Source organism: Triturus cristatus, chromosome 8 (assembly GCF_964204655.1).
Source record: "Triturus cristatus chromosome 8, aTriCri1.1, whole genome shotgun sequence".
NCBI lineage: Eukaryota > Metazoa > Chordata > Amphibia > Caudata > Salamandridae > Triturus > Triturus cristatus.
The window spans coordinates 924489545-924512326 of NC_140591.1; the positions used below are offsets into that span (position 1 = coordinate 924489545).

General features: G+C 45.8%; 1 protein-coding gene across 1 annotated transcript in view; it reads right to left on the minus strand.

Annotated features, from left to right (window-relative positions):
* Positions 1-10660: 10660 nt before the first annotated feature.
* GABRR3 (gamma-aminobutyric acid type A receptor subunit rho3) overlaps positions 10661-22782 on the minus strand; it is a 945383-nt gene continuing 933261 nt past the window's right edge. Inside the window, exon 9 of the mRNA XM_085623786.1 lies at positions 10661-10954. Coding sequence (XP_085479912.1) covers positions 10661-10954 — 294 coding nt within the window. The remainder of the gene's footprint in view (positions 10955-22782) is intronic.

Sequence of the window (22782 nt, forward strand, 5' to 3'; positions counted from 1 at the left end):
TGATCACGCCTCTCCGCAACCCCAGCACGCCGGCCCAGCACTGCTACAACACCGCCCATGGGCAGACCAGGCGAGTGATCGAGAGGATGTTTGGCCTCCTGAAGAGCAGTTTTCGTTGCCTCCACAAGACCGGCGGCGCACTCCCATATGCACCGGTGAAGGTCTGCAACATCTTCATCGTGTGCTGCATGCTGCACAACATGGCAGTTAAGAAAGCTGTGCCACTCATCCTGGATCCGAATGAGCAGGACCATCCACCCGTGGAGGATGAAGGGCTTGGTGATGAGGCTAGTGATGTGGAGGATGTGGAGCCGCAACAGGACATCCGGAGTCGGCTCATACGCGACTTCTTTGCTTAGTGGTGAGTTCCAGTGTCTGAGTGTGCACGCATTGGGCCTTGTGTGGCATGTGTTGCAATGTGTGTCTCCATCTGCATGTATGCCACGTGAGTCAGAGGTGTGTTTGGATGTGTCACTCGAATGATGGTGCAATTGATGAATGTATTCCCGGAGTCATCATTGTCACCTAGCATGTTGTCATCCTTATACGTGTCGAGTACATGCACATGCAAGTGGATGTGCTTATTGTGGCTGACTTCTTGTGTGTCTCTCATTCCCAGGTACTTGCGCATGCCGTCTGCTGGTGGCATTGTTGTGGTCCAGCTATTCCTCATGAACACAGCAACGTGTGCTGACTCAGCGTTACATGCACGGACAAGTTTGAAAATCTACTTAGGGTAATTGATGCATCAGGGGTTTTTGGGTGTGGTATTTGTTTAGAATGTGTGCACACTGCTCCTGTTGATGTTTTGTTACTTTGCAGACATGTAGCATCACCATGGGGCACATGACATGTAGCTGGATTCACCTGAATTGATGATCAGACTTGGTGACAGTCATCTGTAATGGGATAGTGGATTGTCATGAAGACATCAATGTGTGTAACACTGCCCTCGGAAACATACGGTTTGCACCGGGTTGACATGGTGTGGGACTTCCACATTAGAGGATCAATGGTGTATAGCAGCCTCTCCGTGAGCAGCAGGGGGTGTTTAGCTGTTACCCGTCACTTGTGTGCCAGTTCCATGGATTTCCAGCATCTGTGGTGCAAAGGGGGGTGCCAGTGTCGGACCCACATGTTAATCCACATGACCTGTGTATGTGTAATCAGAGATGCATTTGCATTCCGGAAAACATGACTAATAAAGGTGTCCCTCTGCCTCCAAGGTGCCTCTTCTCAGTCAATGCTGGTCTGTTGCCACGGTGCATACGGCATGTCTGGCATAGTTCTCAGAGATAGTGGCTATGAGTCTATGTGTAGAGTAGCAAGATGCAAGCTGTTTGTCAGGGATTATAATCTGTATTGTGCATGATGTCCATGGCTGTGTAGGTATAGTGGCATGTCAGTCTCCTTGACCGCCACTGTGCTGCATGTGCATCCATTGTGTGTGTGGCATGTTGAACCAGACATTCCTTCCTTGACATACACCATTTGCATAGTTCCATCCTGAGATCCTTGTCTTTGTGTGCAACTTGCGGCCTTGTTTACATGACATGGCGCATGCTGCTGCAGGCCCTGCTGCAAGGGAACACAGTGTCCACGCACAGGGGCTGGTGCTCATCATGGATTGCTTGCTCACATGTGCTATGCTGATCAGCAGCATCTGTGCCTCATGCTGCAGCACACTCTGCATTATGCGCAAGATCCCCAGTTCCATCCACCTCAAGACAAGAGAGTCCATCCCCCAGGTCAACTACGACATCCGTGTCCAATCCTTCCCTGCACTCTACGGACATGTGCCTTACAACTCCCATGATACTTGTCCACATACAGGGTGCAACTGCACAGCTCTGCCTCTACATCCGGCGACCATGCCACATCGACGTACAACAGAGATGGGGGGAATGGATCACTGGCAGCTGCAGGATGACCTCCTCAATCCACGCACACACTCAGGATGCAGCCCACTACCCCAACACAACCTTGTGACACTGTGATCCCAGACCCCATTGTGCCATCCCCATGCATCCAATGTTGGCCAGGCCACCATTCTCCACATCCACCTGACTCCAGCTTGCAGGACATGGTTCTGCCACCTGTCTACACATACCTGGGAGTAGCACCCCAGGAAACTCCACATGATCCCTGACCTCTGCGCATGACTGTTGCTCTACTAAATAGGTCTGTCTGCACAGTTGTGTGGGCACTCCCTGAGCTGGCTGGGCCCATCACGGGTGAGTATGGTGCTCCATGTCTGTATTGGATGATACATTGTGACCCATGTGTGTCCTGTGGCAGACTCAGACCCCAGGCTATGGATGGTTGAAGTCATTTAAGAACTCAGGCATGTTTTGACTTTACAACACACACATGTAATGGAATAATGCAAAATGAAGGCATCATCTCTTGATTGTGATTATTTTTATTTGTGGTGGGGGGGGGGGGGTGACAAGAGGTGCTTTCCGGGTGTGTAGAATCCAAAGTTCACTGGGGGAGTTGGTATCCTTGCCATTGTAAATCATCAGAGTCCATGCCACAGTCTTTGTCAACATTGGTCAGACAGTGACCAGCAAGTCCATGTGGCAGAGAATGTAATTTGCTGATGTGCTGCTGTTGGGCCAGTGGGCCAGGTGCCAGGCCAGGTGACCTGGGAGATGGTGATGTTCCGCTGACTCTCACGGTCTTTTCCGTGGACGACCCGCCTTCCTGCGGGGACCCTCAGAAGCAGGCCATGACGATGCTTGTGATGCTCCGTCGGCTGTATCCTCCTCCTCCTGATCCCTCCCTGTGGCTGGTGATGTTCTTCGCCTGGTGGCACAGGGAGAGTTGCCCATGTTGTCGGCAATCCGACGGAGTGAACGGTTAATTTCCGTGTGCACCGTCAAGAGCTCAGCCAGTCTGTCCTCCATCCGTCCTTGGTGTTGCTGTTGACTGGCATGTTGCTCGGCCTGCTGGGTCTTGATCTCCTCGAGGGTCCCCTTCATCTCGTTGAGGGTGGACACAACGTGGCTGATGCCCCTGGTGTCACGCCGGTATGTGTCCAGGATGTTGCTGACGTGGGAATATACCGGTTCCGCAGCCAACTGGTCAGGCTCGCGCCTCCGCCATCCTCCACTCCCACCACCCCTGCCCACTTGCGCCTGGCCTGCCGTTGTGGGCACATCAGGTCTCCGGGACCCCTGAGGGATGGCATTTGCGGTGTCGCCTGCCTCCTCCTGGATGCCCGGAGAACCGTGTCCCTCCTGGTCAGACTGGCTGCGTTGTGGTGGGCGGGCAGGGCTCTTGGGTGTCTCCTGGGATGTGGCAGGAGTGGGGGTGGTGGTTGGCACAGTTGTACCTGATGCAGGTGCTGCAGGTGGTTGGACACCAGAGGGGCCAGGTTGGTCGCGGTCGTCCACAGAGTGGTAAGAGTCGTCGCTGCCGGTGGGATCCTCGTCCCGCAGAGCCTGGTCCTGTGAGTCTTCCCCCCCAGTGTTGGGGGGAGATCGACGACGTTGACCTGTGTGTGAGAGAGACAATGTTAATTGTGTTCCATGCGACATCCATGTTTCATTCATTTCAAAGTTGGCACAGTTCCTCTGGGTAGTTGGATATGTCTCGCATTCCGCTCACAGTGCACTTGTGCATGGGTATGTCCCTTGGCCACAGCTTTTGAGACTTTACCTATGTGTGACACACTCTTACTTGCTGCGTCATTTGTGACTGCAGTCAGCAGTGGAGTGAGCAGGTGTGGCGCGCCATGCATTGCCGCCTTCCGTGTTGCACTGTACGTGGGCAAATGGTGTTGTTCCACACACTTAGAGAATGCAGGTAGGTAACGATCTACTCGTGCACAGATTGACACATGGCCCAGTGTTTGCCATGGAGAAGAGAGGGGGATTCAGGCACTGCCTAACCTTGTCTACATGCACACAGTCCACCTGCTGACGAGCAGACATTCCCACACCACCCAAGGGTGAATTGGTCTCCCTGTGTCTCCCTTTCTCCCTCCCTGTGTCAGCCTCCTCCCTCTGTCCGTCTCCCTGTGTCTTCCTTTCTCCCTCCCTGTGTCAGCCTCCTCCCTCTGTCTGTCTCCCTGTGTCTCCCTTTCTCACTCCCTCTCTCTCCCCCTCCCCCTCCCTCCCTGTGTCAGCCTCCTCCCTCTGTCCGTCTCCCTGTGTCTCCCTTTCTCCCTCCCTCTCTCTCCCCCTCTCCCTCCCTCCCTGTGTCAGCCTCCTCCCTCTGTCCGTCTCCCTGTGTCTCCCTTTCTCACTCCGTCTCTCTCCCCCTCTCCCTCCCTCCCTGTGTCAGCCTCCTCCCTCTGTCCGTCTCCCTGTGTCTTACTTTCTCCCTCCCTCTCTCTCGCCCTCTCCCTCCCTCCCTGTGTCAGCCTCCTCCCTCTGTCCGTCTCCCTGTGTCTTCCTTTTTCCCTCTCTGTGTCAGCCTCCTGCCTCTGCCCGTCTCCCTGTGTCTCCGTTTCTCCCTCCCTCTCTCTCCCCCTCTCCCTCCCTCCCTGTGTCAGCCTCCTCCCTCTGTCCGTCTCCCGGTGTCTCCGTTTCTCCCTCCCTGTGTCAGCCTCCTCCCTCTGTCCGTCTCCCTGTGTCTCCCTTTCTCACTCCCTCTCTCTCCCCCTCTCCCTCCCTCCCTGTGTCAGCCTCCTCCCTCTGTCCGTCTCCCTGTGTCTCCCTTTCTCACTCCCTTTCCCTCCCCCTTTCCCTCCATCCCTGTGTCAGCCTCCTCCCTCTGTCCGTCTCCCTGTGTCTACCTTTCTCCCTCCCTCTCTCTCCCCCTCCCTCTGTCTGTCACCCTCTGTCACCTCAGCCCAGCTTCCTAGGCACACACAGTTTGCAGGTCTTTGAATGGCCATTGGCTTGTTCATGTGGGTTTGTTTGTAATCTCCAGGCACCCATTGGGTGTAGTGTCTGAGTCTGCGCTGCTGCTGTGGTGGTGTGTGCTGCCACTCTTTCACAGTGTTGCCTGTTCATTAGCTGCTGTTATGTGCAAAATGTGCCTTCACACCCATGTCTTCATGCAATGCGGCCGCCATTTGCAGGCAAGTCATTACTGTGTGGGGACACACTGTTTGTCTGGCTGTGACCTAGGCCATATTGGCTGAGGGCATTGTTGTCTGCTTCTGAGTTGCACTATGTGAATTTTGAGGCCCACCCTCCCGCCATCCGGGATACCTTGTCTTGTGTTGGTGTTTTTTGTGGCCTGTGACTTGGTATTGTCTTGCTGGGTGCATGGGGCATGGAGGCGCTAGTGGCATGTGCGTGTTTTTGGAGTGTGGTTGAGTCAGGGGATGGCTTTGGGGTGGTTGCGTGCATGATTGGGATTTTGGTTGTGGATGGCGTTCCCCCCATGTGAGGTGAGTTGTTTGTGTACTCACCAGGCTCTCTGACTCCTTCTACTCCGTGCACTCCCACCGGCGGCAGCGTGGCCATCACCTTCTCCTCCCAGGGATGGTAGTGTACCGTTCTGCGGGGCGGCCCTCCTCCAGTGATGTTGGCCTGGTTGTGGTCGTCGGTCATTTTGCGGCGGACCGTCCTCCGCAGATCGTACCACCTGGCTTGGCATTCATGCCTGGTCCTTCTGGTGGCCCCAACAGCATTCACAGCATCAACAATCCTCTGCCAAATGGCTGATTTTTCGGATATGCTGGTCTGTCTGACCAATGTTCCGAAGAGCTGTGGCTCGACTCTGATGATTTCGTCGACAAGGATCTCCAACTCTCGGCTAGTGAACTTTGGATTCTTGTTAGTGGGCATGGTGAGGGGTGTGGGTGTGGATGGTTGTGGGGGTGTGGATGGTTGTGGGTGTGTGGGTGTGGTTGTGAAGGTGGTTGTGTGAAGGTGTGCAAGTGTAAGGTGTAGTGGAGGTTGTAGTATGGTGCAGTTGTTTCTATTTGTGGTCTGGCAGCAGTGGGTCTGTTGCAAAGGATCATGGTTTGTGTGTGTTGGGCCTTTTTATTGGTCTATTAGTGGGTGTGGCTGTGTTTGAAGTTTGGGTGGGTGTGTTATAAGGAGTGGTTGTGTTTTGGGCCTCTGTTTAGGTGTTTGGTAGTTGCAGGTCAGTGAATAGGTTGTATTTGGGCTTGTTGGACATGTTTTGTGGCTTTGTGCGATTCGAATTGAGTCTCCTTGTGTTGTTTTGCTTAGTCCTGGTTCTGTACGTGTGTTTTTGGTGTCTGTACGGTGCGTACATCGGCCATTTTGTTGTACAGTGCTGACCTTTGCTGTGGCTTAGTGGTAATCGTACATGCGCGATATTGGGTGAGGGTGCTGGTGTGGGGGCCTGGAGTCCGCTTCGTACATTGACTGGTGGGGTGTGGGTTCACTCCGTACATACACGGGTGGGGGTACGCTTCGTACATACACGGGTGGGGGTTCACTCCGCACATACATGGGTGGGGGTACGCCTCGTACATACATGGGTGGGGTTTCGCTCCGTACATACGGGGTGGGGGTACGCTCAATTCATACATGGGTGGGGGTTCGCTTCGTACATACACGGGTGGGGGTTCGCTCCGTACATACAGGGGTGGGGGTATGCTCCATTCATACACAGGTGGGGGTTCTCTTCGTACATACACGGGTGGGGGTTCGCTCCGTACATACGGGGGTGGGGGTACGCTCCATTCATACACGGGTGGGGGTTCGCTTCGTACATACACGGGTGGGGGTTCGCTCCGTACATAGGGGTGGGGGTACGCCCAATTCTTACACGGGTGGGGGTTTGCTTCGTACATACACGGGTGGGGGTTCGCTTTGTACATACAGGGGTGGGGGTATGCTCCATTCATACATGGGTGGGGGTACGCTTCGTACATACATGGGTGGGTGTTCGCTCCATACATACGGGGGTGGGGGTACGCTCCATTCATACACGGGTGGGGGTTCGCTTCGTACATACACGGGTGGGGGTTCGCTCCTTACATACGGGGGTCGGGGTACGCTCCATTCATACACGGGTGGGGGTTCGCTTCGTACATACACGGGTGGGGGTTCGCTCCGTACATACGGGGGTGGGGGTGCGCTCCATTCATACACGGGTGGGGGTTCGCTTCGTACATACACGGGTGGGGGTTCGCTCCGTACATACGGGGGTGGGGGTACGCTCCGTACATACACTGGTGGGGTGGGGGTTCGGCGCGTCCATCTGTGGGGGGGCTGGGTTTGGCGCGTACATACTGGGGCTGGGGGGGGGTTCGGCGCTTACATACGGGGCTGGGGGGGTGTTCGTCGCGTATGCGGGCACATGTCTCCATGGTTGCTATTGCAGTTCGGTCCGTACGGTCTTTTTTCCATACGGTTGTGCATTTGGACGGACGGGACGGATCGTACTTGCGCGTTCTGACTTTTCCCGATGCGATTCGTATGGACTTTTTCCCATACGAATCATACTTGGCAGTTTGTACGGCACTTGTACGATTCGTACGGAAAAAATTCCGGATACGATTCGTACGGGGAATTTTTTTAACGGATCGGAATCGGCACCTTAATAGTAATTTCCATAATCAAAAGGGTGATATGTCGAAGACAAGAAGCAACGTTTCTATAAAGTATGAAGGTATATGTTGAGAAAAAGAAGGAAAATGGAACTGTGTCTATAGACCCAAAAGCCTGTGAAACAAAAAGACTGTAGTGAATATTTAAATAGAGTGAAAACCCATAGCAATCTGTGTAACACATAATAGGCCGTTACAAACCTTTGGAACAACTGACCTTTCAAGACAAACACTGATTTTTGCGACTGAATCCACTCCTGCTTCTTAATTTATGAGGTGGAAATGTCGTTTGAAAGAAGGGTATTCTGTAATATATAATTGGAGACCATAAGTACCACATCAGATTTACATATGGTCAAAGACGTTTCTCCAATGAGAGCCAGATGAATTTCCCAAATCCAAGTCCACTGCTCATTTATATTTAACGAGGACGTTGGATTAGTATGTAAATCAACCACAATAAAATGGATAGAATATAGAAGAAAGGGATTGCTTACTTACAAGCAAAACCTTGAAATATTGTGAAAATCACAAGCAAATGACATCGGAAATATCGAGTCATTCTTTTGAAATATTACAATTCGCGACTGGTCCCACATGGAACTTACATAGTAAGTCCCGGTAAATGGTGTCCAAAGAGAAACGTGTTTCATTAAGGGAGACCCAAATTCTTTTCCGCTCCAATGTCCGTTCGTTACCGTAAGATGCTATACGTCTCCGTCTGTGGTACTTGGAAATATACAAGCCATCTATTTAAAAATGAGATGGGAAATAATCCCATAAGAATGATATTTATAAAAACGCACATCTCCAGTTTGGTACTTATGGACTCCAATTATATATTACAGGATACCCTTCTTTTAAACGACATTTCCACCTCATAAATTAAGAAGCAGGAGTGGATTCAGTCGCAAAAATCAGTGTTTGTCTTGAAAGGTCAGTTGTTCCAAAGGTTTGTAACGGCCTATTATGTGTTACACGGATTGCTATGGGTTTTCACTCTATTTAAATATTCACTACAGTCTTTTTGTTTCACAGGCTTTTGGGTCTATAGACACAGTTCCTTTTCCTTCTTTTTTTCAACATATACCTTCATACTTTATAGAAACGTTGCTTCTTGTCTTCGACATATCACCCTTTTGATTATGGAAATTACTATTTAATTGTTTGTCATTAGAGTACTAAAGTTTCTTCTTTGGAGGGAAAAAAAAAATCTTTTTCTTTGGGAAGCGTCTTTTTCTTGTTTTCCTTGAATTTACTCGATGTATAACAAGGGATTTGCCTATACTGATTTCAGTTTGGACAGGTTCTTTAATGTATGGATGAACATTACATATGGCGAAAAAAATTCTCTTTCATTATTTTTACAGCCTTGAGAAAGTCACTGGATGTGACGAAACACTTGTCGGCTGTTCTCGTGCATCTCGTTGGAGCTACGAAATTGAGAACTTATTGCGCAAGCCTTCCCCCTCTAATACATTTCTCACAATAGGGGTCTTTGTGTAATTTTGAATTGTACTATTGTGTACCTTTTGTACTGAATTTCTCTTTCCAAAAAAACGTTTTTTGTAATAGAAGTCTGCTTGTAATTTGGATGCAATTATCCTAGTCTCAGGAGTAAAATATTGAAAAATGTATTCACGTTGTATGACCATATTAATGATAGAGTATACTGTGGAAATAGCCTACTAAAGCAATACATAAGAAGAGATCTAAAGTTTTGAGTGCCGGGATATGCTCAGTTTTCATTGTGTTGTACAGTGACTGTTCACAGTATCTGTACTTTTGTGCACCCCAGGTAGTAGGGTACACTTTTTATCCCTAGGGGCACCAACAATAATTATATCTTTGCTTGTCTTAGAAAAAACATGATACATAACCGTATTTTGTAAATACCATTTCTGATGTAATACATTTCTGATGTGCGACTGTCCAGAAAACACTGCTACCTCTTTTGTTTTGTAAGTATCCGGTCGCATATTGATAGTGATGTGAAAAAAGTACAGTCTACTGCATTCTTAGGTTTTGCAGGAAAATATGACTGCTGTAGTGGTCATAATAAAAAACTAGAGTCTGAAAACACCCTTGGCTGTCAAGTTTTTTACGTAATTGTTGTAGATGTGAAACATCTCTTTAAGAGTAGGCTGGGCACCACTTTTAGTGACTTTGGAACTGCAACATGTTCCATGTCAGAATGCTTGCCACTTAGTAAGCAAAGAAATGTTGAGGAGCAAGTCAGGAAAAAAATATTTTAGAATGCATGAGAAATGGCTTGCAATGATGCATAGAAATGTCCCTTCACCAACCATGGCATTTGAAGTCAATGAAGCCTCACTGTGGTACTCTTCATAAGTTCTAGATCCCGTCCATAACGGGGAATTTTCTCCGGACTATGAAAAGTACTACTTCATTTATGACTGCTTCAATGACTCGGAGGACATATGCGCCCAGTTCAAAGCATATTTTGCAGAACCTGTCCCAGAGAATCGCAATCTTCAGGTTCACCAGTATTGACATGGAAAGCTAAGTCAGTGGCCAGACTTAGCAAATTGTATTGGCTGTTATGGCATTTCCGTCTGAATTGCCAATGTTGAGAGGGCCTTTTAACAGATAATAGTTTCCATGGGAAAGAAAGAGAGAGTATGCATGACCAAAGACTCACTGAAGAAATATTGTATGGTGCACTACAATAAGTTTGATTTGTAAAAATGTATTTGGACCGCATATACACTGTACATTCACTGTCTATATACCATGCATTATCAGTGCAGAAAGCAAGCAGTAATAAAAGCAAAGCGTTCCATAAACACAGGAAAAACACTGTTTCTATTGGTTTAGATGGCATGAAAATGTTTAACTACTAATAGAAACTGAAAACAGGAAAGCCAAATTATGTCTCAGTGCTATTCTTTCTATAAGCACAGATGGATGCGTAGTTCGACACTAAAATAGACTTCATATTTAAAAGAGATATTTAGCCACAAGTGGAAGATCGCATACATAAGAAAGAGTCTGTTGAAAGGGGGAACAGGTTTAGGCACGATTCAGAATTTTATCTTGAGTATAAGAGCTGTGTGTCTGAGTGTGCTTTCGGTGTAAATATTTATATTGCTGACTTAAAGGCCACAAAAAGGTTGACACATAGATACATCCAGAATCACATGTAATTTATTTTCATACATACAGACCCCAGTAGAAAATGTTAAATGCTATATACACTGTAGGAAAAATAATCCTAGAATATGTATCGATCACATGATTGTTCTGTAAAAGTATTCGGCCAACGTTTGCTCTCAACGATCTCTTCCTTCTTATACGAGTAGTGTCTAGGCTGGGGACGCTGGCTGCCCTTCCCCTCGATGAGGTTTCTTCTGAATGGACGGAGTAGTCCATATCAACATCGCTGTCATGGTAGCAGCCGTCAAATGCCATTGCCTGCACAGCTTCAAGGTTCAGCATTGTGGAATTCTAAAAATAGAAAACAAATGAAAGTATGAGTGCCTTTGCATTATCCATAATTTGTTTAGGATGACATGCCTGTACTAAGCATATGAATGGAGGCTGGAGATTAAGAAGGCACGCATAAGGTTGTTTGACAGGTTGCATATAAGCGAAATGCGACAGAGGTTGCGTTGGTGACATTTGTAGTTTATTTGTATAGAAGAGTAGTAATATAGATCCACACGTTTTTTGTTGCGTTTGGTTCTTTAGGGCTGCACTCGTCTTTGACTTTGCATTTTCAGTGGTATTCAGAAATTAAGGGATTTAGCCGAGGTTTAAAATCCGATTATTTATTATTCTCTTTCTAACGAGTTGGCTTCATGTCCAAGGTATCCATGAGAGAAGGGGCCCTTGTCACAAGTACTTCTGCAAGGTTCGTCAATCGAGCAAAGGATTCTACCTCCACCAGACAATCACGTTGTTGCCACTTCTTACCTGGGGCCTAAAATCTTTAATACTGTCGGTCCCTGTGAGACTTTCACATATCTCAGCAGTGGCAATAAAGGAAGTCTCCTCCTGCCTAACATCATGTGTCACTACTGAGATTAAAGGTTTCCTACTGTAAACTTTGAAGCAAAACAGGGTAATTGGAGTAACATGGATTACCTTTAGGTAATCAAAGCATTGCCTTCTCATCCCCATTGTATGCCCCAGCCCGTTCACTTTAAAGATATACCAACGTAGCATGATTTCACCCCGATCCCAAAGATGATTAAAACACATGGATAAAGAATATCTGTTTTAGCTGAACTGCTACTTACTTTGTCCTAAGAGGTGACATCCATTGTGTAAACTAGGCCTGGGCGTAGTTCGCGAAGAAGCACTTCGCGAAGCTACGCAAAGTGAAGTTCGCACTACGCGAGCTACGCGTAGCACTTCGCGAACTGCGTAGTACCTTGTTCGCACTGTGCCAGATGTCGTTTTCAATGATTGCACAGTGCGGAAAAGCAACCGGCACTGTGCAATCATTGAAAATGGCAGCTTGCACAGTGCGAGCTGTAGTTTTCTGCTGCTCGAGTAGATTTTTACTCGAGCTTCAGCTTTCTCAACGCGAACTGGTAGTTTCTCATCGCGAGCGGTCGCGAGCATACGCGACCACTCGCAATGAGAAACCTGACCTCCTCGCGTTGGGAATCTCGCCGGGAGGTTTATTTTCCATGCTCGCGATCGCCAACTTGAAGTTGCTGATCGCGAACAAGGAAAAAGTATCGCCGGGATGTCATTTTGCTTGCTCGCGGTCGCCAACTTGACGTTGAGGACCGCGAGCAAGTAAAAAATGACCGCAGCACTACGCAACACTACGCTACGCGTGTTCGCACTGTGCTACGTGCAGTTCGCGTAGTGCGAAGTAGCGCGAACTTCGCAAACTACGCGAGCGTAGCGTAGTGCTTCGCCCAGGCTTAGTGTAAACCCTAGAGATGGCACTTATAAACCGTATGTGGAAAAGACTGAAACATAATGCCACATTAGGGAAGGAATAACCTCCCATAGCATAACTCCTCCCCAGGAAAATGCATCTGTCTCCTGGAGGACGCTCACACAGCAATGGAAAAGAGCAGTGCTGCTGGCCCAAGATGTTCAGCAATCAAGGAAACCCACCCAGGCTCATAATCTTAGTGCTTGATTCCCAGCCATTGGCCACAAAATCGTACAGTTGCCCAGTGATGACCGACTATAAATTGGTTGCGGCCTTTAAACTCCAGGGTTGAGCCAAATGTAACCAGCCAACTGTATTCTCACCTCTAGATTGCCAAACTCAATTGGTGGAAAACAAAGCTCACTTATTCTCAGACTTTGTTAGGGACTGGGTAATTTGGCCATACTTTCACTTCACTTCCCTTAAAACGTTTTATTTCGACAAATTTGTCATAAAAAGCGATTACAACATAAAATACATGTTGACAATAAAAGATTTCTCCATCAAACAGAAACTATAATTTCAAAAGTTATCAGTTCATCAAAAATACGTCTTATTATTAAAAACATTGAGAAAAAGCGAATATACATGATAAGAAAATTAAAAGAGGTCAGGGATGACAACACATAGGGAAGTGGCCAATGAGTCATACAAATGTCAACAACATTTTTTAACAAAAAAACAACTGATAAAAATCAAAACAAGTAAATTAAAACACAAACAATAATAGGAGATGTAAACATTTCTAATGGATGTGCAGCGCCAAGACTCGGCATAAGCAATGGCATATAGATAGCGCCCCATGCAAAAGTCAAAGAAAAGCCCTGATATGTGGAATTTCGCCATATCCAAAAACTATGGAGAAGCTACATCATATCATTAATACATTAGCAGGCAGCAAGAAATAGATATTGATCAAATTGCAATTGGTATGCACGACCTATGCTTAGAATGAAACAATCTTCTGACTGCCCATATAAACCAATGTGGTGCCAATATTAATGACATTTGTCTTTTTCATATTTGATTGCTCTCGTTAGCAACTAGTTTTGATCTTATACACCACATCCACCTTAGAAATTTGGCTATGGAGATTGCTTATTAAGTTGAGGGGTCCGACATAAAAATTCTCAAGGCAACACTACTTTGTCTGGTACCCAGATTCTTGCAAGTCTGCACTAGTCGGACCTTAGGGGAAGCAGCAAAGGTAGGACAGGCAAACAGAATTTATAAGTCGGTTTCTGCATGCTCGATGCAGTGGGGGCACTTGTTATCTCCCAGTGGTGATCATTTTGCTGTAAAGGTTTTTAGCGGCAGGGTACCCACTCTAAATTGAAAATAAAGTTTACGATCATGGGGTATATTATAATATCCCAATAGAGTTTAAAACGAGGACAGGGTTTTGTTGAAATAAAACTCCCAGTCAGTGTGGTACTATCACTCAATCGGAAAGTATTTTGCCCACCGTTTCCCAATATCTTTCCTTTATAGCTTCTTTGGATAGAGACTGCACACTATATGGTTTATCCCACAGAGTTGGCAAGCCCATAGCCGTCAGTGCCCCTTTGCTGTCTCTGAGCCACCTTATTTTGTGGAAATGATCTGCCTCACTAACAATCCTAAAACCATATTCTACGCCAGTATAGGAAGGGACGGAGCCTCGCTAAATCATCCAGCGAGTTCCTTCCTAGGTCACTGAGCAGTAGAAGGGCAGGGGTGCTCTTGGGGAGCCTAGAGAGTGTTCGTAGGAACCTGTATTCGGCAGATGCTAGCGTGGTCCGATTCTCAAACCCCCTAAGCTCTGACCCGTACAGAACTAAGCTCACCACCTTTGCATTATAAATCTGTAAAGCAGGACTTAGTGGTTTTGTCAAAGATGTTCTGAATTCTTTGCTCAGGGCTCCCACCAATTGCCGGTGTTTTAATGCCATTGTTTCAATATGGAGTCTCTATTTCCTCTATTTCACCAGAGTAATGCCTAAATAAGTAAAGGCAACCGCTTGCTCTAGAGGCACACCCTCCGTAATAATTGTGCCCCTAAAGGATCGATGCTTGTTAAAAATCATAAGCTTAGTTTTAGCTGCATTAATCTTTAACCCTCTAAGCTTGCAGAAATCTTCAAATGAAGTCAACGCACGCTGTAGTCCGCTAGGTGTTTTTGAAATGATAAGCATGTTGTCTGCAAATCTTAAGATAGGGACCTTGGAGCCTACTAAGGTTGGAGCATCGGTGGGTATAATAGATAAGAATTTAGCAATGTCATTGATAAAAAGGGAGAACAGCGTTGGGGCCAGAACGCACCCTTGGCGCACTCCCTATTCAAACGGAAATGGGTCTGTGATGTTCCCTTGCATGCCCCAGCGTATATGAGCGAAATTGTTCTTGTGGAGGCGAGCTAAGAGGGCTCACAGATCCATCGGCATGCCTAGGTCCCGGGGCACCACCCAGAGCTTGTTGTGGGACACTAAATAAAAAGCCTATTTTAAGTCGACAAAAGCGGCATACATGCTACCTTCGCCAAGCGCCACTATTCGCCAATATTTTTGGATGAATCTGAAAACTTGATCTATTGTGCTTATGTGCGCACGAAACCCAGCCTGATGTGAAGTTGGAATATCATTATCTTCTATCCACTCTTACACCTTACCTAGCACAAGACGTGCTACCACCTTTTGAATTGAATCAATGCTGCTGATGGGCCTATAATTCCCTGGCAGAGATCGGTCATCCTTCTTATAGACTGGTAGAATCTCCACCCCCCTCCATGAATCTGGGATGGGGGCGCCCAGCGAGATGGTGTTTGCTAATAGCATTATGTATCTGCCCCACTTCTCCTTATTGTGTAGAAAGACATCAGCAGGAACGCTATCGATGCCCGGGGCTCCCCCCTTGATTGCATTGAGGGCGGCCTGAACGTCTGCTGGCTCAAAAACCAGGCCCGATGGATACTTTTCCCAAGAATCTGGAGAAACATGGTTTTCTAGGGGAGGGGGATGTGCACCCCTGCCCTATTTTAATTTTACAAGGGACCAAAAGTGTTGCAGATTACTTTTTGTACATGCTAATTTCAGTTCCTGCCACCTACCTTTGTCCCACTCTTTTTTTGCCTTGGCCTGCACTATTTTATATGCCTTCCTGGCGTTCCTTATTGCATTCAAGTTTTTTGATCTAATGGCTACCCCCAGAAATTTACGAGCTGACTTGCATTCATTGTTATGCCAGTTTTGTTGGGGTTTGACATAAGAGCCTCTACCACTATACAGTCTCTGAAAATGGGACCGCATTTTATCAAATAAGGAATTATGAATAGTGGTTATCAAGCCTACTGATTGAGAGCGAGTACGGAGGGCCACCATCTCCGCTACCACGTCTTCCACATCCTTACTGATAGAGGTTAGTGTTTCGGGATTTTCGATTATTTTGGCCCATTTAAGCCTCCTCATATCATTGCTAATCAGTGGGTCTCTGGTAGTCATTAAATGAGGGGGGTATATTGATTCATTTGATTGCAGAAGGCAGAAGGTTGAGCAAAGTGGGTTATGGTCGCTCTCCAATCACTCCGTAACAACCATGTCCATAAGGGCGTACCATACCTTTAGATCAACAAGAAGATAGTCAATTCAGCTAGAATGGCGACCATTGTTAAAAGTACTGGTCCCTTTTCTGTCAGAGATGGTTCTGCCATTGTCCGCCCTAATACCTCTTTCTAGACAGAGTGCTTTCAATTGTATCCCTGCTTCTGTCCATCTTTTTATTGTGGATAACTCTAAGTTAGGTATGTCCCAAACAGCGTCTTCCACAGCTGACAGGCCACTGTCCTCGCAGTCCAATGGCTGAAAGATTACATTATAGTCTCCAACTAGTGTAACTTAGGATTCACCTGCTTGTTTATCCAAAAGCTCATCTACGGCCGCTATGATATCTGATTTCCTCCCACCTCTAACCCCTCTTGCATATATATTGTAGATGTCAATATTACCATGGCTAATGTTCAACAGTCGAATGGCAATGATATCTGGGCTCCCTGTCTGGAGATCCCGGATCTTAAGGCCCATGTCCTGGCAGATCCAGATGGTTAGCCCCCTTGATGGGCGAACATTACTACCATGGATTTCTGGGGCGTAGTAATTTAAATATCCAGGACTGAAAACTGGGACTGCTGACCATGTTTCCTGGAATACGCAAATGTCATGTTGTTCAATAAAGGCGTTTCAGTTAGTGGAGACAGTCTTAGACCTAAGCCCTGCGATGTTCCATGAGAGTAGGGATGTTTGATGTGATATGAAGCGTGTTGCTGATGGAATACCAACCCCACAGTCTGAATTCCCCGATGTGAGTCTCATCGGACTCCTCCTTGCGATAACGCATGTCACCTCAGGGCTGGAGATTGCGCATGCTAAATGGGTGGTGGGACTGACCATCTGTGCCGCCAGTGGGGCCTAATTTATTAAGCAAGAGGGTGAGTGTAGCTGCCAATCTCTTTCCCTTAGCAGGGATGACCTACTAGCAGAAGGTAACGGGGGAAAGGCTTTAGCCAATGGGGTTATCTCAGGGAGCTTATGCTGGAGATATCCACAGCAAACCCCCCCACCTCCACCCAGAGCACCTCAGATTCTACCGAACATAGACTCCCAGAGAGGAAATAAACAAAGAATGCGCCTCCGGCCCTGAGGACTGCAGAAAAATGTGTTCTCTTCCAGGATCCTGTATTTTGTAAATTGGAAAGAAAATTTTGGAGAAGCTACATGCCCTCTGGATTCCACCTTTGACCTTCATAATTAATCTCTTGGGGCATACAATTGGGGGATAAAAATAAACCACCTCACCTAGCCAGTCTACCTTTGAATCAAAAACAAACTATGGAATGCTGCCCCGGAAAGTAGGCACAGTGACATCAGCAAAAGTAAACCTAAGGATCTTGACACATCTCCTCCTTGGCCCTGCAAGGGGAAAGATAGGGACATTGTGGTATTCTGTACTTCCTTGTTTCTACTTCAGACAACTCTACATTCTGCATTCTCTCTTATGCAACCTGCCTTTGTTAAGGTTGCTAGGCTATGATGTAATGTAGAATGTATATTCTAGGGAAAGAATGTTATATTTCAATCTGTTGACAGTTCCTGATTTTCAACTACTAATTGTCTCCAGCCTGTACTTTGAAATTGGGAGGCATCACCTTATTTTGGTGACGAGTGAACCTACTTCTTTCTATTTTTTCTTCAAGAGACCCCAACACGACGATTACTGCTGTAATCCTTCAACTTTAAAACGTACATGCTTACCTCTGCCACGCAAAAAAACTTACTCTTTGAAGGCTTTTTCTTCAATATCTCGCTGTGGAGCTGTATTCTGTTGCCATCTCCGCTATCAAAAGTGTTTTATCTCTGCTGTTCAGCCCTGGGAGGGGTGCAGCTTGTTTCTTTCTCTCCTACCTGTGTCTGCCATCGCATACAGGCCTTGCTCAGCTACCTATACTATTCATCAAATACAGATGGCTTTTCCTTGATTTTATTCCTGCCCTGCCGGTCCGGCTTCAACCTGACGTCACGCTCGGCCATGACTCATGTGCTGCAGCATGCCTGACTTTGCCTGGCCCATGGCCTAGTTTTGCATGGCACCCGTTGCCTAGTTACGCATATCTCTGGGAACACTGCTCTTGATCCTCTTGGCGTTCCCTGTGTGCCTGATGTTGCCTGGAGGGATTGTTCCCTGGTTACACCTGATGCCTTCAACATCTTGATGCTCGCCTGCCTGGTGTGCCTGGCCTGTCTTGCCTGACCTGCTCGTCATCACGTCTGCGTGCCTCTTCCATTTGCCATTGGCTGCGCTCAATTAACGTCGCAGCCACGTCAATCTTTTTCCATCATTTGAATGCATACAGCTTTATTTCTCGCTGATACGCACAGCCTGTTCGAGTGCTTTCTCTGTGCTTGGTTACTGTTTCCGGCACTGGTGAAGAACGCGTAGAGCTTTATTTCACGCTGATACGCACAGCTTGTTTCTGCGCTCAATCTGTGCTTGATGATTTTTACATTTCTGGGAACGGCAAGACTACATTTCTGAACGCGTACAGCTTTGTTTCACGCTGATACGCATAGCTTGATTCTGCGCTTAATCTGTGTTTGATGACTTTACATTTCTGTGAACGGTAAGACTATTTTTCTCACTTCAGTGTTCTGCTGTCATCCTTCAACTCAATGTGTGCGCTGATACACACAGCTTGTTTCTGGGCCTTGTTTCCCCTGACATTTGGATTTATTTCACGCACACTTGACATTTGTGAGTTACCTTAATTTACAACTACATCTTTATTTTCGTCAACCTTTTGTTGTTTTCGCTGATACACACAGCTGTTTTGCGATAAACTTGTTATATTGCTTTCTTTTCTTGTTTACAATGCAAAACGTTACCCCAGTGCCATTTTTCATATCCTCCCCTGGTGATCCAGCAATTCCCCGGTTAAAATGTAAAAAAGTTTTTGCTGACTATGTGAGGGTGTGTGGCACATCTCTAAGTGCTGAGAGAAAAGCTTCTCTATTAATGCACTGTCTTGGTTCTGAGGGTCAGGACGTTTTTCAACATCTCCCTGACCTTCCGGACAGTGAGGCAGCTTCTTTGAATGAATATGAGATTTGCATGAGGAAAATGGATATTCATTATCTTCCCAAGGTGAGTATGGTTTTGGAGCACTACCACTTTGGGAAGAGGATGCAGAGGCAAGAAGAATCTGTCGAATGATACATAATCACATTAGGAAAGTTAGCTTCAACTTGTGACTTTAGAGCAACTTTGGATGAAAGGTTGAGAAATCAATTAATGCTTGGTTGTCTTATTGATAAAGCGAAGGATAGCTTGTGGCAAAAAGACAATCTTTCTCTACAAGAGGTTATCACCATTTTAAAGTTACATGAACATTCTAATGCTTGTGTAAATACCATTTGTAAGGAGTGCGTGAAGAATGATGCTGTGGAGAAGTATGAGAAGGATGTGGTCAGAGAAGTAATTGCCAAACCTCCTTCCAAGAGTTCTGCTGACAAACCGGTTTTTCTTCTAAACCTTCTTGTAACAACTTCTTTCAGGGTAAATGTTACAGGTGTGGAAGTCCTGGTCATATGGCCAACTTTATAGATTGTCCCGGTTGGAAGTTCACTTGCTCTAATTGTGGTAAGAAAGGTCATTTCATGGTGCTACAGATCTAAAAAGGAGCAGAAAAAAGTCAGGGGAGTCAACATCTATGATCAAGAATCTGATTTTGTTGAAATCTGTCAAGTCTTTAGCGCAAGTAATGATGGTCCTTTAGAGGAGGTGTGTATAAATGACCAATCAGTAAGAATGTTGTTTGATTCCGGTGCCAAAATCACACTTATTCCCAAGAACTTCTATGACCGATGTCTTGTCAACAAGGTCAAATTGGTGAAACCAGACATCAAACCCAGAGGTTATGGAGGAGAAATCATTGATCTCTTGGGGTATTTTTGTGGCACTATTGAATTCAAAGGAAGAATTATTCCTGGGGAAATGTATGTCTCCATGAAAGGAGATTCATTAATTAGTTGGTTTCACCAGCGTGATCTTCATATTTATTTAGATCCCAATCAAAATCCTTCTGTCTGCTTGAAGGATTTACCTGATGTCAAAACAATAAATGAAGAGTCTGACATCTGGGTTGCTGAGTTTCCAGACGTTTTTAAAAAGGAGCTGGGTTGCCTAAAGAACTATGTTCATCATATTGAGATGAAGCCAGGTGCTACGCCCAAGGTCGCAAAAGTCAGAGGCGTGCCTCTTTTAGTAAAGGACTCTATGAAAGTTGAATTGGACAAACTTGTTAGAAATTGGATAATTCAAGAGGTGAAGGCAACTGAATGGATCTCTCCAGTGGTCATGGCCCTCAAGGCCAATGGCGATGCAAGACTTTGCTTTGACTTGAAGGAGTTGAACAACGAGGTCATTGTTCACCATTATCCTCTTCCCAATGTCACAGAAGTGCTTTCATCCTTGGGTGGGTCTAAGCACTTTTCGACCTTAGATCTTTCTTCTGCTTACCATCAGGTAAAACTCCATCAATCCTCCCAAGACCTCACTCCTTTCATAACGTCATTTGGGACCTTTGAGTTCCTCTGGATGCCGTTTGGTTTGACCTTAGTCACCAACAGCTACAAGTAACTGTCAACAGATTGAAATATAACATTCTTTCCCTAGAATATACATTCTAAATTACATCATAGCCTAGCAACCTTAACAAAGGCAGGTTGCATAAGAGAGAATGCAGAAAGTAGAGTTGTCTGAAGTAGAAACAGAGACCTTCATTGGTGATTAAGATGATGGATTGGCTCATCCTGACTCACAAGGCATGGTCTGTAACATGGATATCATGGACACATTTAAACATGGGTCATCAGGAGTACCGTATATTTCTAGGTGGATTTTAAATCTTAACATTTTGAGAAGAAGAGATCACGGTACACAGTGAGGAGCAGAAAGTATTTAACATTGAATTAAACATTGAATTAAAGTGATCATTTATGGCATGGATTAAATGTGCATGTGCTAAAGATATAATTGACGAAGACAGATGCACTTTGAAGACATCTATATCCAATGAGACATATAGGTTTAAATTGAGGATGATATCAATTTGATGAGGTGCAAAAAGGAACAGCCCGGCACAATTCAGGCCAACACCATTGTGGGCACTATTCATTCCAGTAAGGCCCATTCAAACATAATATTTTTTGCTTGCACTTGCAGGGGCCTCAGAGATGTATTATGTGATCAGAAAATTAAAAATAATTGTTACAAATGACAATCGGTTGGTTAATTTACTCTAAACAATTCTTGTATTGATGTAATGTCATCAACCCAAAATTATAATTTCATGAAAGTGGATGAATATCTTTATATTTCATCATCATAAAAGACCGAACTTGCCATGATATTTGTCTTATTGCCTCCCTAATGAGTCTTAAAGTCTGGTATACCCTATTTTCACACTTTCGTCAAGGTGTCTCACCCTCCGAGGACCTAAAAGTATCCTCTAAGCTCTGGATCTTCTATAAGGGTCTGCCTGACTCTGTGGGGCAATAGAGTACCTATGAGAAAAATACCAAAGAGGACTTTTCTTATGAACAGGTTGAAACCGCAAGGAATGCACAAAATAGCCTAATTTAATGCATATTAATACATGTCAAGATTGAAAATAAGGATGGATTGGTATGCAACCTGATTGATTACCAGTGGCTGAGATTAATTCAAGCATTCCATCCATTAATGTTTTTTTTATTTATTGTGTCACCCTAAAACAGATGGGTACACACAGAAATGGGCCCTGTGCACACTGTGCCACTGGAACCAAGTTGTACCTAGCTGATTAACCCATAACTAGGGTGAAACTGGTCCTAGTTTGCTTGTGTTCAGCTGCAGGGAGTACCTGGCTTGGCAGTTCTGCCTCAACTGTTTCCACTGGAGCAAGGTCTAGACTGATTTGCATATAGCTGAGTCCAAATTGAGGTGGCAAGATGTGCAAAATAACGATGGATTGGAATGCAGCCTGAGTAATTACCATTGGCTGAGATTATTTCAAACATTCCATCAATCAATGTGTTATATACTAATTGCAGGCCCACTAGTAGCATTTAGTTTACCAGCCCTGGGTGTATGGTATACCGCTTTACTAGGAAGTTATAAGTAAGTAAGCTAAACATGCCAAACAGGTGTAGGTCAATGTTATCGGGGGTGAGCACAAGCACTTTAGCACTGGATAGCAGTGCTAAAATGCATGGAGTTCTAACACCAACAAAAATGAATTCAGCAATACTTAGGAGGGGAGTAGGCAAAAGGTTTGAGGGAAGTCCGCCCTGAGGCTGACTGGTCTAAGAGTTGGCATGTATTTTTTCTGGGGAGCACAGAACCTTCTACTCTCCTAGGCTGAATCTTGGGCAAAGGTTTACCAACAGTCACAGAATGTGTGTTGCATGAAAATCTGCGGGGAACAGCAAAACATTGTGCCACCCCCTATTTACTACATGTCGGGCACGACAACAGCATGGACCACACTAAAGTCATTTTGTGTTTTTATGCACGATGTCAAACATGACTCAAAGTTTCACTGTTGCTGAAAGGTAAGCAGGCGGTCTTCAGAGTGAGATTTGCACTTGAGGCACACCAACCAGAAGAAATCTCTTAATTACAGACAATCACCCAAGTGTCATTCACCTAATATATGTAATTTACACATATTTGTAAATTTTACATATTACTGTCGGAGATAGTATGCAGTTTTCCTTTTGCCTATTGTTTGCAACTTATTTTCAATTGGCTTTAAGGCTTTATGCAAAACCTGATATGCACTTCTTTTTGTGCATTTGGTCTAGCTTCACTT